Source organism: Adelges cooleyi, unplaced genomic scaffold (genome assembly GCF_023614345.1).
Source record: "Adelges cooleyi isolate 19-005CV unplaced genomic scaffold, UGA_ACOO_1.1 ACOO_flye_CR_arks_rails_tigmint_CR_PRNA_108, whole genome shotgun sequence".
Classification (NCBI taxonomy): domain Eukaryota; kingdom Metazoa; phylum Arthropoda; class Insecta; order Hemiptera; family Adelgidae; genus Adelges; species Adelges cooleyi.
Window position 1 is genome coordinate 6,514,622 of NW_026095761.1, and position 15,391 is coordinate 6,530,012.

The 15,391-nt window shown below is 35.4% G+C and overlaps 1 protein-coding gene across 1 annotated transcript; it reads right to left on the bottom strand.

The window, feature by feature from the left end:
• Positions 1-619: 619 nt before the first annotated feature.
• On the bottom strand, positions 620-15,187 carry LOC126845425 (neuroligin-4, Y-linked-like). Its single transcript, XM_050584080.1, has 11 exons — positions 14,422-15,187; positions 5,270-5,458; positions 4,948-5,142; positions 4,514-4,799; positions 4,309-4,438; positions 3,934-4,161; positions 3,719-3,870; positions 3,562-3,659; positions 2,619-3,460; positions 2,204-2,548; positions 620-1,805 (listed from the first exon to the last, which is right to left on the bottom strand). Exons 1-11 carry the CDS (start codon positions 14,900-14,902, stop codon positions 1,185-1,187), a joined length of 3,567 nt encoding a protein of 1,188 aa, XP_050440037.1. The 5' UTR covers positions 14,903-15,187; the 3' UTR covers positions 620-1,184.
• Positions 15,188-15,391: the final 204 nt, after the last annotated feature.

Here is a 15,391-nt window from a genome sequence, read left to right on the forward strand (position 1 = left end):
TGAAGTGAATAAATAGTAAACCGTCTTGGTGCTATAAAGAATAACTACGTTTTGTTTTTATTTCATTATAATATATTTTTACTTCACCAACAACTTTTGTGTTTTACTTACTGAGGCCGTCAGACATGTTTAACGTGAAGTGTAACTTGAAGTGGTATCTGAGTACTAGGTAAAAACTTCAAAATTATTTTTACCAAGATAATATTTGCACTTGGAGTTAATACACTGATTAAGTATAACTGTGTTGAATTTATGGTTATTATAGTTTAGATAATTTGTATTAACAGTAATTATAGACCATTTCATTTATTCGTATAGCATGGACCATTTAATAATTAACAGATGAAGAAACTGTACAATTCAGGAAAACGATATAAGTTACTTATATTAGTGAATTCAATAAGTTTTAATGTTAGTGTATTTTATTTCCCATGACTGTATTTGTAATGTTAAAGATTTTAAAACATAATTGATAATGGATGAATGAAAATTTTATCATTTTTTTTTCACTGTTGATTTAGAAAATAAGCGCATTCATATATTGTTAACTTAATAACGTGCGTTCAACTGACTAATAAGTTTGATAGGTGCAGATGTTTAAAAATGTTAACACACGATATTCATTTTTAAAAAACAGTCTTTATTTGGTTGCATTTGTAATCCTCCTTACAAAAAATACAACACAAAACAGTTATATGTTTTTTCCTATGTGAAACTAAATCGATCGTAAAATTTAAACGCGGATTAATACAATATTCTAAATTGTTTTTAGAAAATGAATCGTTTCATTGAAACTAATCAAAATAAACTACAAGTACAAGTTAAAACAACGTTCACGAATGTCGGTCATGGTGGTTACGAATTTTATGCAGTTCGTTTACACAAACAATTATCGATTCTATTCACAAAATAAATGTATGGAATTTTATACATATAAAAAAAACCTATCGTTAATAATCTAATTCTTAATGTCATTACAACTGACCGAGGTAGTAAGAAAGGAAACATTCCTCGGTGGACCATACAGAATGTGTATATAAAAAAAAAAAAAAATACTTAAGTATACTTTATACATAACTATAACAAAACTTAGTAGATTCTTAACATTAAAGGACAATTAATTAACGTAAAAAACATGTAGGCGTGTAAAAAAAAAATTAGTAACAGTAAAACAAACGCAACGTTCACTTCTTCTTCCTTTTAATCGTGCCCGTGTCCCCGCTGTCTCCGCTGCTTTTGCTTTTGTCGCTGTTCTGCGGATGAACGACCCGCGGTATATTCACTCTCTTGGGCTGTTGCTGTTGCTTCGAACCCGCCTTGATCACTATTCTGGGTTCCGATTTCTTACTGTTGGTTGCCGACGAAGAAATGGATGTTTTCTTCAGCGATGGCGGGCAAACTTTGTTAGGGACGCACGGCACGACAAGCGACTTATGTTCCTCCGGTATTGCGACCGTCGGTGTCTTGGCGAACATGACGGTCACCTCGGACTTCGTGTCTTTTTTTCGGCCCAACGTCGACGATATTCGCGGGGGAGGAGGCGGTGGTATTTTGATCGTACCCCCTTCGGGTATGGAGGCGAACGCGGGCGGTGGTAACGACAGCCGTCGGTCAGCCGATCCCGAGTTCCGATCGTTTGGGAAGTCCGGTAACACTTTCGGATACTTGATCCGCCGTAAGCTGTCCACACTCGACGAGTCCCCTCCGTTGTACTCTCTGGAAGTGACGTTTATGTCTTCATAATGCGTACTCGATTCGAAGCTAGGATTTTTCGATAACGCCATCGTCGCTTTCGGCTTGCTTACCTGGAAAACGAAATAAGTTAAATGTTCTTAGTCACAAAGCGTAATGCAATATAACGAGGCATAAATACAAGGGAAATGTATTGATTCTTGTGGCCAATAAATTTAAAATGGTTAAAGATTAATAAAGTATGATATTTCTGAATTTTACCGTGGTTAAAATATTTTTAAAAAAAACGTTAAAATAATTTCTTTATCTGGAATGAACATGTGCATTATAAAAAATCAAATGAAGTTTAAAAAATTGTTTTTGGTTTAATGGATATACAATTAATTGATATGGTAGTTTTATTATAGATTATCATAGAAATTCAACAGGGTGTTGTCATCACAGCATAATAATACATTAGAGTAACATGATTAGATTCATAATGAATAAACCGGCTTAAATAAATACTCACTTGACTATACAGAACTTCTTTAAAGGTGTCACGGGCTGGTTCTGATTTCGAGTATCCGTGCACAACTTTTATTCCCGGCCTTTTCTCTTTTGTAGCCGGCTTTAGCTGAATACTAGTAGAGCTCTTGTGCAACGTGTCTGTAGATGACAACATATTGTCAGATTCGTTCATCGCGTCGCTCCTCTTAAGGGGATTCCTACCGATTGAACCCAAAGACAGCGATGGTTTTATCTCCACACGTTCAGGATGCGCCATCGCATCCATAGATTTTGTTAACTCTATAGGCGTTTGTTTCAAAACACTTATTGTCCTGGCCGCAGGAGTAGCGTCTATAGCCACGGAAACCTTAAGTAATAAAACAAACACGTTATAAAATTCAAATAAACCCTACCGATTTAAAAAAAAAACACTGTACTTTATTTCTGGACTTGTTCACTTGACTTAGTTCAGACGATACTTTCTCGGTGGCTTCGACGGGGTCTTCGGCACACACCAACTGTCTTTTTTTCTCTTCCCTCCTTTGCCGCCTCAGTATTCTCGGAGAATATCTCTGTATTATCTCGGTGTTAATCCACTCCTTCACCCTGGTATGTGGATCCATGGTAACGGTGCTGCTACTTCTCTGCCTAGAAATTTCCGCCCACTTTCCCAACCGCTTGCCGCCAATGGCTTCTGGTTTAACGCTGGCCAACGCGACCGAATCGTAAACTTCACTTTTACCAAACTTGTGAATGTCTGCAAGTTCTGGGTCCTCAGCTTTCGTGTAAACGTCATTTTCGTCGTCGTCAAATGTTCGACTCGTGTTGGCTTCGTTACATCGAAATCGATTGTTGAACAGTCGTTCTCTCACTCTTAGTTTGTCTCTTTGGTAATATATTCCGCCAAAGGCGCAAATATTTACCAACAGAAAACAAATACCTATTATTATTATTAAAGACACGACAACGGAAGACGATGACTCTTCGACTTCCGGAGGTCTCTTGTCAGATGGTTCGGCCGACGGTTCTTCGCCTGGGTTAGGATCATCGGGGAATCCTCCGGAATGATTAGGATCGTCCGGCATTGGAGTGGGAAAGCTAAATACCGGCGAATCGTGTTCGGTCCAAGGCGGTATAAATCTTGTCGGTATAGAAGGTAACGATAGCTTGGATTGTTCGGCGTCTTTTTGTCGTTTTTCTTCAATTCGTTGTGGAAGATCGACGTTCCAAAACTTGCATTTATTTACTCTGTAATTAGCCCTTGGCCGTGTCGTTAGATCTAATAAATAAATAAAACAATTATAATTTATTTTTGTCACGAATTAACGGTTTTATGGCTGACGGCGATCGGCACAAAAACTAAAAAAGTTTCAAACTCACTTAGCTCTAAATAGGCGTGGTTTGCAGCGCTGTACTTCGGCCATCTTGCATTCATCTTCCAGTCCGCTTGTGAAGATCTTTTGGAAAAGCTCGGATCACTAAAACATTTTATTGACACATTTCGTTAGAAGTTTGGTATGAGTATCGGATGACTCACCCGGTCTTAGCAAAATTGCTCCAATGCGCCATAATCATCTCTGATAACCGCTTTTCTTTTTGATCGAACTGAGTCTTAAAATGGATTGTGTTACCACCAAGTGGAACGCCTAAGACGTACGGCAAATCTTCGCCGTTGATGCTCTTCTTCGCCTAAATGAACATAAAATCGTTACATATAATGCAGTTTTAACGAGTATGGCATTGTAGACTCACCACGTCGTATTCGTTGAACGAGCTTCGGTGTGTAAACACATAAAAATATGTGTGTTCGTTGACTTCTGATTGTATATCGGCGAGGTGACTCAAAGGGGCCAAGACCATGGCATCGCTAAGAATCTCCAATAGGACGTCCCGATTTTCCAACACATCCGACGAAGACCAAGATCGATCACGGTCCGCATACTGTGCGAGTGTAGCCGTCAACGTGAGATCTGGAAAAAGCTGTCAAACAAAAATAATACACACCTTGCCGAGAACTTGGAAATTATTAGGAGCCACTGACACTTGAGCAGCTATTGGGCGTTTATGTGTATAACAGTTAATATTTTTATGAAATCTTAAACGGGTGTCGTCGTGTTAATTGTTTACCTCAAATTTGGCTTTCATGTAGTCTAATAACATGCTGTGCTGTTCGTTTTCTAGCATACCGTGGACCAAAGATACGCTGTCTAATAAATGATAGCTTTCGTATTCTGTAACTCCCATCAGAACGTTATATCTGTGAATACGACCGAAAAGAACATTTATCAGTAACGTCACGTTTATAAAAAAAATGACGCCACCGTACACGGACCTACGCATTAAACTCTTGTGCTCCTTGAGCAATAGCAACGGTTCGTTGGTAACCATTACACCGTCTACCATTGGTCCAAACTTTGCGGCGAACGGAGGAGCGTATACTTTGGCCGAAACCAAATCCGTGAAACGTTTCCTGCGCAAACAGTCGAAGAACATTTCGTCTTCTCCGGTGTCGCATTTCACCGACTGGCCCACTTGGATCATGTTGACAATGGGATTTTTTACTAAAGCCCAATCGGACAACGCTGAACCGCTCATAAGTATAGCTCTCTGAAAGAGGTCTACGAAAATGACACAAACAAACGACGGTCAAAATATATAGATATATTTAGATATATACGATTTGCCCATGTCTAGAAATAGATTTTCTTATTTTAACAGAGCATTTTTTTTCGTTTTTGTGTATATTCGTGATTTAAAAATAAATACCGTTGTTATTGACTGGTGGCGCCATCATAAGGAAATTCGCACAAGCTGCACCGGTACCGTGTCCCATCACGGTTACCGCATTTGGATTGCCGCCAAACGCTTGTATGTTATTCTTGATCCACTCCAAAGCGGCCACCTGATCCAAGAGGCCAAAATTACTGGCCGGATTATCGCCACCGTTTGATTTCAAAAAGCCTAAACAACATTAAAATAACAAAAAACATCGATCCAAACTAAATACTTTTTCAACGGTATCAAATGATCATTATTAAAACAACAGTCCTGCTACCAAAATCACGTGAGCAGGTAGATAGAGACTCACCTAAAACGCCCACCCGGTAGTTAATTGTGACGAAAATAACTTTCCCAAAACTAGCCAATACAGAACCATCATACGGATTGCCAGAGTTCCATTCAAATGATTCACCGTGAATGAACATAATCACAGCGTACTTGCTTTTTTTTATCGGTTTGCTGTTATCATTTTCTTCGTTCATCTCGCTTTTTGAATCTGTGAACAGGGAAAAAATGAAATTAAAATCTCTATTCTATAGATACTAGCTTAAGGTGTTGTCATCCCATTAATTTATTAAGAAGTTTCGAGACATTTTACAATAAAACTAGACATAGAGATAAAAAATATATATTTTTATACTAACATAACAAAGAAAAATGCCTAATGGTAATTGGTATTTTATAAAGTTTAAAACTTCTGCAGCGCAGTTTCTTAGCTATTTTCATACAAAACACGTCTCGAGAGATTTGTGGTTTCGGGAAACTAAGTAGTTTTAACAAATATTTACGCATCAACTATACTATAAATAATTAACACAATTAAAGATAAAAGTTTGTCTATTGCCTATTTAATTATTTAAATAGGTGATGTTTGATCAAATATTTTCCACTGAAAAAATGCATAATTCAATGTCATTATAACATCTATGTTAAAGTAACATGTATGAGTATGTTAAAGTCTTTAACTTTTCTTTATGGGCAATATCCAACATTAACCGCGTCTTTTTTTTTTAAAAACGTGCATCTCTTGAGTATAAAATCATAAATTTAAGAAGCTTGCTGTAACTGATAATAATAATTGTCTATTGGAACTAAAAATGAAATTAATTTCTATTGAGTTAGTGCTACATAAAAGTAAAGTTGTATATAAATTATTATTTAGAACATTCCAGTAAACTATTAATTATAGTTAGCAAGTGTTTTACATTACTCTGATAATTTTTACATATCGCCTAAGCCATTTTTCAACTAACTAACATAATTTTAAATTTGACTGAAATATTAAGCGTGGGATAGTGGAAATAAGCCAAAAGATAATCATACGATTTTTTTTAGTCCCTTTGTCCTAATTTCTTAAACTACATAAGTTGTAGTATGTAGCTTAAGCAGTGACAAAAGAAACAAACGGAACAAGTCGTTTTATTTAATATTTATACAAAACACCGCCACAGAAGCATGAAAATTAAAATAAATTATTAGGTCTAGAAATTTAAAGTCACTCAAATGTTATACTTGTCATCGTATGTTTATGTAAGCATCCAATTACAATTAAAATATAGGCTACCTATACATTATTATCATAACCAAACTAACTGTATGTCAAACGTCCATATATATAAATATATATTATGGATATTTTCATTACATACCAATAAATTTGGCAACAGTAACAGTTGTGGGTAGATATTTTTTTGCTAACGATATTGGTGCGCACGCAATTTATTTTATGATCAACAATAATTGCGTTGACAATGAGTAATTTTAATCATCTGTAGTTATTCTGTTTACAGTATGCTATTCAGCAGCGCAAAGATGTTTTACTGAAACGATATCAATAAACTTGATTGATGTTTGAACGCCATTTTTTGTGTATGTTTATTCAAGCGGACTTGTAAACATTGGCTTTTCCTGTCGATGGGCCTTCAAATAGTTTATTTATTGTTGTGCAATGTTATTCGGGAACAACAGTCTTATAACGGTAAACAAATGGTGAACACTCAAAACCGTTTTTTTTAATGTGGTCGATGAATAGTATTTCTGATAAATACCCATAACACAACCGTCTCAACAGAGAGTTTAATGTTTATTCTATTTATTTTATAATATTATTACTTATCTACATAAACATCATATAAACAACAATTTGTTTTCACCATTAAACAGTGAACATGAACGTAGGACAAAAGGTAAAACTTTTAATTGTAAGGAGGTAAAAGTAATAATCTTCAAAATGTGAAAAATTTAGTTCTTGCCAAAAAGAAAATTTATTTTATTTTCAGTATACGTGGGGTGACCAACAAAACGGGTTTACATTTTGATAATACATAGTTACAGTTTCTTAATCCTTTTTCTGTAATTTGTATTATATGAACTACATTTGGGAATTACACATTTTGACAATAGACTGGTGACCAGTAACGGATAGCAAATTCGTCAGGGAACCTCCATTCTAGAAATGGTTAACCTATTCCAGAGGCGACATTTCAGTTTTTCTTAGGGCTGGGCAAAATTTTTATCGGCCCAATGCTCATTTAAATATATACATTTTTTTTCCAAAACACTTAGATACAAAACAGTAAAAACACAAATATTATAAACCTTTTTACCTATTATACTTGGTAGTCAGTTCGGACGGTTAATTATTAAAGGTAGGTGGTTGCATAAGAAAACAGATAATTTACGGCCTTACTTACCGAAAATTTGACCAGCCCATAAAAATCAGGGGTGGGGCAAATGCCCGTGCCTGCCCCCCCCCCCATATGACGCCACTGACCTATTCGGGCTGCTTAGCTATTTTGGAAATATTTCAGTTGTATACAACTTAAAAAATAAGACATATTTTATTACTTTTTATAATGATCAATTATACAATATTGATTAATTAAATTTTAGGTCACAAGCATTTAAATTTTAAATGTTAAGTGAGTTCTACGAGAAATTTCGAAGTTATTAAACCATGCAAATAATATACAATTAAACTTATTTAGTGTAAGTATAACATAGTTAAGTGAGCCTTAACCTATTATTTGAGCAATTTATTCAAAATAAAATATTCAGAATACATTTTCTTTTCTTGTAATAACATGTGTACAAATCTTTTCATAAAACAAACAATATTTAATTTTATTAAGAAAAATAATTTTATATTTACATCCTCTGTACCCTTATCCTGAAGAAAATAAAGTCATTAGGCATTTTAAGATTATTAAGGGAAAATTAACGATGGCAAATGCTCGGTTTTTAAAAAAAAGAAACAAAACATTAGAATTTTGACGATCTTACCGATTTTTGGCAGTACAGTCCACAATATAAGTGTAAACTATACTGTATAGATAAGTATAGACACGAATAAGCGAGGCCAGGTAAACAAGTAAATATTGTAATAATTCGCACCAGTCTTTACTGTGCCCGGCACTTGATTAAAATAACACACTTGTTTTATTTTTATATTCGCAGTCTTAGTAAAAGACCAAGAATTCGACCACGCTGGCAGCGAAGTGTATTTGGATTTTTCTCAGAAAGTTATAATGAAAACGCTCAAAACAACAGTAATGAAGCCAAGTTCGATGTAATTAGCTTAAATACAAATTTTCAACTTCAAAAAGTTGAGATGGCAATCTACGTTTAGAACACATTTAATTATCATTCAATTTCACTTTATAAAGTAATTTAAAAACGCACCAACGACATAATATAAAATTAAACTATGTAAATAATAAAAAAATATTGAATTTTATAGGTATATTTTATTTAATCGCTAAAAAATGTGTACACCTAATGTGCAAGATTGACAAGTACAAAATCAGCCTCGGTACATTTTTCTATTTGTATGAAGTAAAATGATAGGTGTTAAAAAATATCAAGCACTGGACGCTTTCATATAAATAATCCTTTAACTATAAATAGTAGGAAACATTTTATTGTACATATTTAAATTTGTTTTTTAAATCACATTTCATGCATATTAGACATTAGTGCTACGCCTCATACATTATAATTCTTGGCACTTAGTTTTTATAGTGAAAATATTCTAAGAGTTTTATTTTTCTTATTTTGTTGTGTATTCTAGTAATAATTGTATAAAACTGGTAACTACAACAACAACAACAAAATAATACTTAAAACTCACGAGAACATAACCATTAAGATAAACTTAAGTACCTCCAACAAAAAATTATCAATTTATGAGTGAAAATACTTTATTTTATTAAACTATAACCGTTTTTAACGAATCTTTTTATTTCATTTTGCTGTATAGCTTTCTAAAAAAATATACCTGTATAATTTGCTTAATTGGCCAATGGTTTATAAGATTATATACGTTTATAATTTGTCAAAAAATTATGTATTTATTTTTATTATCTTATTCAATTAAAATTGAAATTTTAAAATTTGAATACGAATATATAAAGTGTAAATAAGTATTAAAATTATGATGCAACATTTTATACTCAGAAGACTTAAATGGATTTATCATTTAAGTTAAATAGGAATTATATTTATCTAAGTAACAACACTACTTGGATGTTTTTTACGGTTCCAAGTTTTCTGGTATATAAAATAATATCATAATAAAAAAAAAATTAATAACATAACTTGCTAAAGATTTGACTTTTTCGTTTTAACCATTTAGATTTTAAAGGCTAGTAGTGTTTAATAATAATAATTATATGATGTCCTTTAGAAAATAAATAAATACATTTTATAATGCAAATTTACATTCAATACATTTATTATACATTTTATATTAACAAAAATAAACACAGTATAAATCGACCCATCGGATAAAATAATGTTTTCCAATTTAAATTTTATTATTCATTGTCGGTATCCTCTAGTAGGAATTCAGTTATTATACTATTTAATAACAAAAAATCAGTAATTGTTATAAAAGTAAACTTATATTGCTTTATAATGCAATGTCAGTTACTTTTACGTTATATTTTATGCATGCTGTTTTAAGTTTTTAAGCAATGCATAATGTGATAATTGCCATTATTGTAAAAATACAGTTGCCAGGAAATGGTAAACTCAATATAATATATATGTTTCAATACAAAACTGAATGTATACTGCATAATATTATATAGTTCAAACATGTGTATTACCATTGTCAGGTCAAACGCACAGTATTGATAGTTACCTAATTGATATTCACATAACAACAATTTGTAAGTACAATACACATCCTTTTGCTGATGCGATCGGTAAAACTTTAAAATGTAAACAAATAGGCAGGCTCATAATGTCAGTTACTATTAATGTATTACAATGATTAACAAAGGATGGAATAAGAAGAAAACAGTATAATACATTTTAAGTCATTTGTGGCTTGTTTTAGTTAGGAAATTAGAAACATTTCACGCTGATTTATAATTATTATAAAGTTAACTAGAATGTTATTTTCGGTAGTTTTAATAACATATCCGTCTTAACTGTAAATTTTTTAAGTAAATCTGCGACTGATACACATATACTTGATTTAAAATTACACTACTTAATGAACTTGTGAACTGAAATTGCTTAGAATACAATTTTTATACATAATTATAAAAACCAATAGGACGGATTAAGAATTAGAAGAATACTATCAAGAAATAAGAAAAAACAGATAAATATACATTTTTGTGTTCTTTGCCACATTATTCCGCTTCTTGTGTTTGGGTTCTCTTATTTTTTAAACGTTATTATGCCAAAATATTTGTTATCCTGACAGTTTGCCAACGTTTCTCATCAAATCCGATAACGTCGTCGACGCCTAATCTCGTTGCCGCACCTGTTTGGTGTAGTCGGCCCAATCAATGCTATCTGTTTGGCCGGACCTTTCTGGTTGCGCCACCCCGGGCCGGGCAGAGTAATTTTTACTTTGTTCGGTCAAACGGCATGTCGGCAACGGTTAACGCGCACAACCGAAATAGGAATCGTAGTGTTTTACTCGTCTTGAACGCGGGCCAACGGCCACATATTATTATCTCGGCCAGGCAATTACCGAGTCCTTTTTTTGTTACTAAGGCGATGCGTGAATATAGGTACAACAAAGTCCTTAAGCTTGGCGGCAGAACACAAACAAAAACATACAACGTGAAACATATTTAAAAAAAAAAAAAAGAGAGAATTTTACGAGAACGATGAGCGTTACACGAAAAAACCACGTGCGTCTTGAGGTCGTTTACCGGAGTCATTAAGCTAAGTAGACACGGCGAGAGAGATGATGTGGCGGCGGCGACGGCAACGGTGCACTTTATTGAAGAAGGAGAGCTACGCGTCCGTCCCTCCAGATGGCACGTGTAAAGCCGTTGGCATTTATATACAACAAAATAAAAAACCGTATATTTATACATAACGTCTTTTCTCGAACCCAAACAACAGTAATGTCTCCCGACGTTTTGTCGACGACGGTGCAACGGCTCAAGTGATGAAAACCGCACATTGTACCGCGAAAACCGCAATCCATGCCAAACACCCTATTATACGGTCTAGTCGGTGTATTAATGTCGGCCCTGTGTATAAGTCTCTATCGTCTTGAACAAATTATCGTTTGGCCGTCGTTAAATGTAACACACGGTATATTATAACCACCTTTTACTCGTGCGCCGAGTCACAGTGGAATGCGTTGGTCGCATAGAGGCGGCCCGACAACTGCCCAAGCAGACGTGGTAATCTCCAAACCATCATCGTAGTCCTTCAATTTCGGTCAATGTTTAGTCTCTCATCGAGAGAGGAATAAAGTACCTACCAGCTACATTTTTACAAATTTGTTTAGGCTTTCGTCGGCGAATTTAAAAACCAAAAAGTTGTATTTCTTGCATTGTTTTTATATTTGGCCAAAGCAGAGAACTGCACAACACTGTACATGCTCTGCAGTTTTACTAATTACCGGCATTTTGTGCTTAATGCTGTTTCATGTGCAAGCAAAGGGTTGTTAGCACTTGGCAGACAGACATTGGCGCATCTGCGGAGTCCGTTTGCCTAAACCGCAAAATTCTCACTGGCAGTTGTTCGAAAGGCGTACTACAAAATATGTTCTGTCAAGTGAGTTTGTCGATTCATAGCTAGGTGTGAAGTTTACAACGATTTGTTTTTCAATTTTGAATATTATACAAATCAAGCTGAAATTTCCGTGGCCATTGACGATCCTCACACGTGCCCAAGTATCCACAATGTTAAACCGGAAACTACCGACGGCGTCGCACTGTCGCAATACGATTCAACGTAAATCACATGCGACTAAAAATAAGCCGAGCGGCCCACGACCGCGGCGCGTTGCCTTACAATGGCAGCTACTCTGCGGTGACCTCGTTATGCCGTATCCAGTAAAAAGTAAAAAAATCGTTTTCCGCCAAAGATGTTGGTGTACACATAATCGTTTTCACCTGACGATGATTCCTATACTGACAACGAGTGGTGTTTAATAACAGAAAGTCTAAAGCATATTGTTATTGGCTTTGCTCTCTATTGCTTCTACAACTCCTCTTATGATTTGTTCTGCTTACTAGTTTTCTGTTCACCTTTTCCCGTGCTAGTACGATTGGTCGTTGTTTGTACTCAAGCCACTAGTCCATGGCTTCTAAGTTAAACATAATTTTTAGAATATACCAGTTTGATCCTAGCTGATATCTCAGAACGAAAAAACATGTCCCATCATTATAGTATTTCCATACTAATGATAAAGTACAATGCACAGTAAATTGTTTTTTAAAATTATTTGATGTCATTAGTTTAAACTCAATGACTCAATTCTTAGATACAAACTAAAAATTCTAAAAAATTTGAATTTATGGATAAAAAAACATGTAAAACACACAACATAAGCTCATTCGGTGTTCTGAATAAGAGAAGCAGCACAATAACGGTCTAATAGGGATATAATAAAAAACAAAAAAGCCCGGTACAATATTTAAGAAACCCTCTTTGTTGTGTTATATAACGAGATACTATTTATTAAAGATATTGTGGACAAAAATACGCGCTGAGAACGTTGAAGGAGTGAATTGTCACGTGGCAAATGAATGTGACTAATGAGTAACAACTCTAATGAAGAAAAAAAAGATAATATATAACAATTGTTTTTAAAAAATATGTTTTTTCTCTTCCGTGAAAAACTTTAATTTTTAAACAAACACTACAAAAGGTATTATAACATTATGTTATAGCCTGAAGATGCTTTAGAATTTTTAACCAAAATTAAGGATTCTTGAAAATAGCACATTATAAATCTAGCTTAGTGGTCGTGATGAATTATCCTGACTCCAGTATTGCTTGTAAAGTTAAGTACGCCATGGTAAACCGTAGGTTTTATTTTTATTTAAAAATACTCTTAGAATTAGAAACAGCACAGAAGTCAAATGTGTTGCTTTTGTCGAACGCACGCGTGACCAATAAAAACAACACAGCCAATTTATACTTGAACTAGTAATTCTTATATCTACGTCTATTCATAATTTATGGCGTAATTATTACAGGATTGTCTTAAATATAATATAAAAAACTATCCAAGTAATTTACCATATAATAGAAAAATATTTTCGGTAATTTGATTTAGTTTTTTAATTGTAATAATTATAAGTCTTATTGGCTAAATGAAATGTTTCGTTTTTAGTTGGGGTATCATAAAAATAACGTTATTATACAAAATGTATACACAAATACTCAACTTTTTTTAAAAATAATACAATGCATTGGCTTTGAATGGACGTACCATAACATAGTAAGGAAAAAGTTTAGTATTCAGTTTTTTTTTGACCGTTTTATGTGACACTAATTTATTACAAAGACATATCAGTTGTATCCACTAACATAGGATAATTTGATTCTTGAACAAAAAATCAGACAAATCATTTTGCATATTATACTTTAATTCGTTTGAATGCATTTAATCGGTAATTTCAAAAACGACACAATTCATTATTTTTATAAAAATTACTTTTTGTGAAGTGTATAACTTTTGTATACGTAGTCAAGTATTTTTTTTTTTTTGGTCATGTTTATCATCCGATGTCGAATAGGAATAAGTTTTTAATTCATTTGTTTTACCTAACCGAACGTAATTTGGTTGACAAAAATATTATTCTTTTTATTATTTATTAATTATTTTAATTCCGAATTTTTTTGGGCTTGAAAAAAAATTGTGATTATTCTAATAGCATCAGTAAATTGGACTGTGGACAGATAGGTGGACAGAGAGGGTAGTTTCCGTCATCTTCTTGGCATAGATTGGAATACATCAAACATGCGCAATGTCCTTAATTGGTAATTACCCGAGTATAGACATTTGGCATATTATTGATTTTTGATTCCGCTATAGGCGGGAAGATGCGAAAAAAAGAAGTAGAATAAAAACATTTGCTTAAAATAGTTAACTACTTAACCACTTAAAGAACAGACCAACGTAAGGCTCAAGATCTTTTTTTACAGTTTCATAATTATAACAACAACTAATATGATTGATTAGACACTGACCGTGTGGCGCGTATATGTTCAGGTACAGGCAATCCTCGCTCTGGTTGCCCAAGTACGGCAACAGGCGTTTCAGGTAGTTCTGCCGGACGGCCGACAGTCGCTTGTTAGCGCCGACCGCGGCGTCTCCTATTTCAGGCAACTTTTGCGGGCATACCGGTTTCAGGTATTCGGCCAACAGCGGCCGGCAATGACCGTGTCCGTGGCCGCCGCCGCCGCCACCGCTAGCCGAAGAAGCACACCACGCGGGAGGTGCTCCGGGCGGCATGAACCGCTCTTGGGACGCGTACGGCACGCCCAGGTACACCTCCACTTGGTCGAGATGACCGCCGGGGCCTCCCACCGTCGTCAGCAAGCCCTTGAGCGGCCCTTGACGGTCTAGCCGCACCGTATCCGTGTACCCGAGCACGTCGGCCCGGGCGCTCCTGACCGCCGTTACGCCGACGGCCAGCAGCAGCAGCAGCAGCGCGGTCACCGACGCCATACTATTATCGGCCGCATCGAACCCGTCGTAGACGGACGAAAGGTGCAGGGGTCACCGACACCGCCGCCGTCCCCTTTGCCGCATCGGCGGCGCACAACTAACACCCGAGACGGACGACTTCGGATATCTCCTAAGCGGGACGCGCACTTGTTCGCACGCAAAATGCACCCGGCACGCACACAAAACAGAGAAGTCTCACCGGAAAGGACGAGCAATTAGTAATTGCATACGATGTCGCGAACACGTGCCCGACGTCGGCACGATACGTCCAAAGTGTTCAAACGGGAGCGCGCGTGTGAGTGTGTATGCGGCGTCCCGAGTATCCAAATCTTCGGCCGAGCTATTTAAAATATGTCCCGAACGTGCGCAACGGCAGCACCGGGACGTCGCGTCGACGGCGGCTCAGGCGGGGCTGCCAACGTAAATAGGTTTTTTTTTTTTGTTTTACTTCGAATAAATAAACATACACAGAACGATACCAAAGCGGAT

Bases quoted from the DNA above. Each gene is read 5' to 3' on its own strand.
- LOC126845425 (XM_050584080.1), bottom strand. From the start codon at position 14,902: ATGGCGTCGGTGACCGCGCTGCTGCTGCTGCTGCTGGCCGTCGGCGTA. The intron at 5,143-5,269 runs GTGAGTCTCTAT...AATGTTGTTTAG, and splicing joins CTACCGGGTGGGCGTTTTAG to GCTTTTTGAAATCAAACGGT. The intron at 2,549-2,618 runs GTACAGTGTTTT...TTATTACTTAAG, and splicing joins TGAACAAGTCCAGAAATAAA to GTTTCCGTGGCTATAGACGC.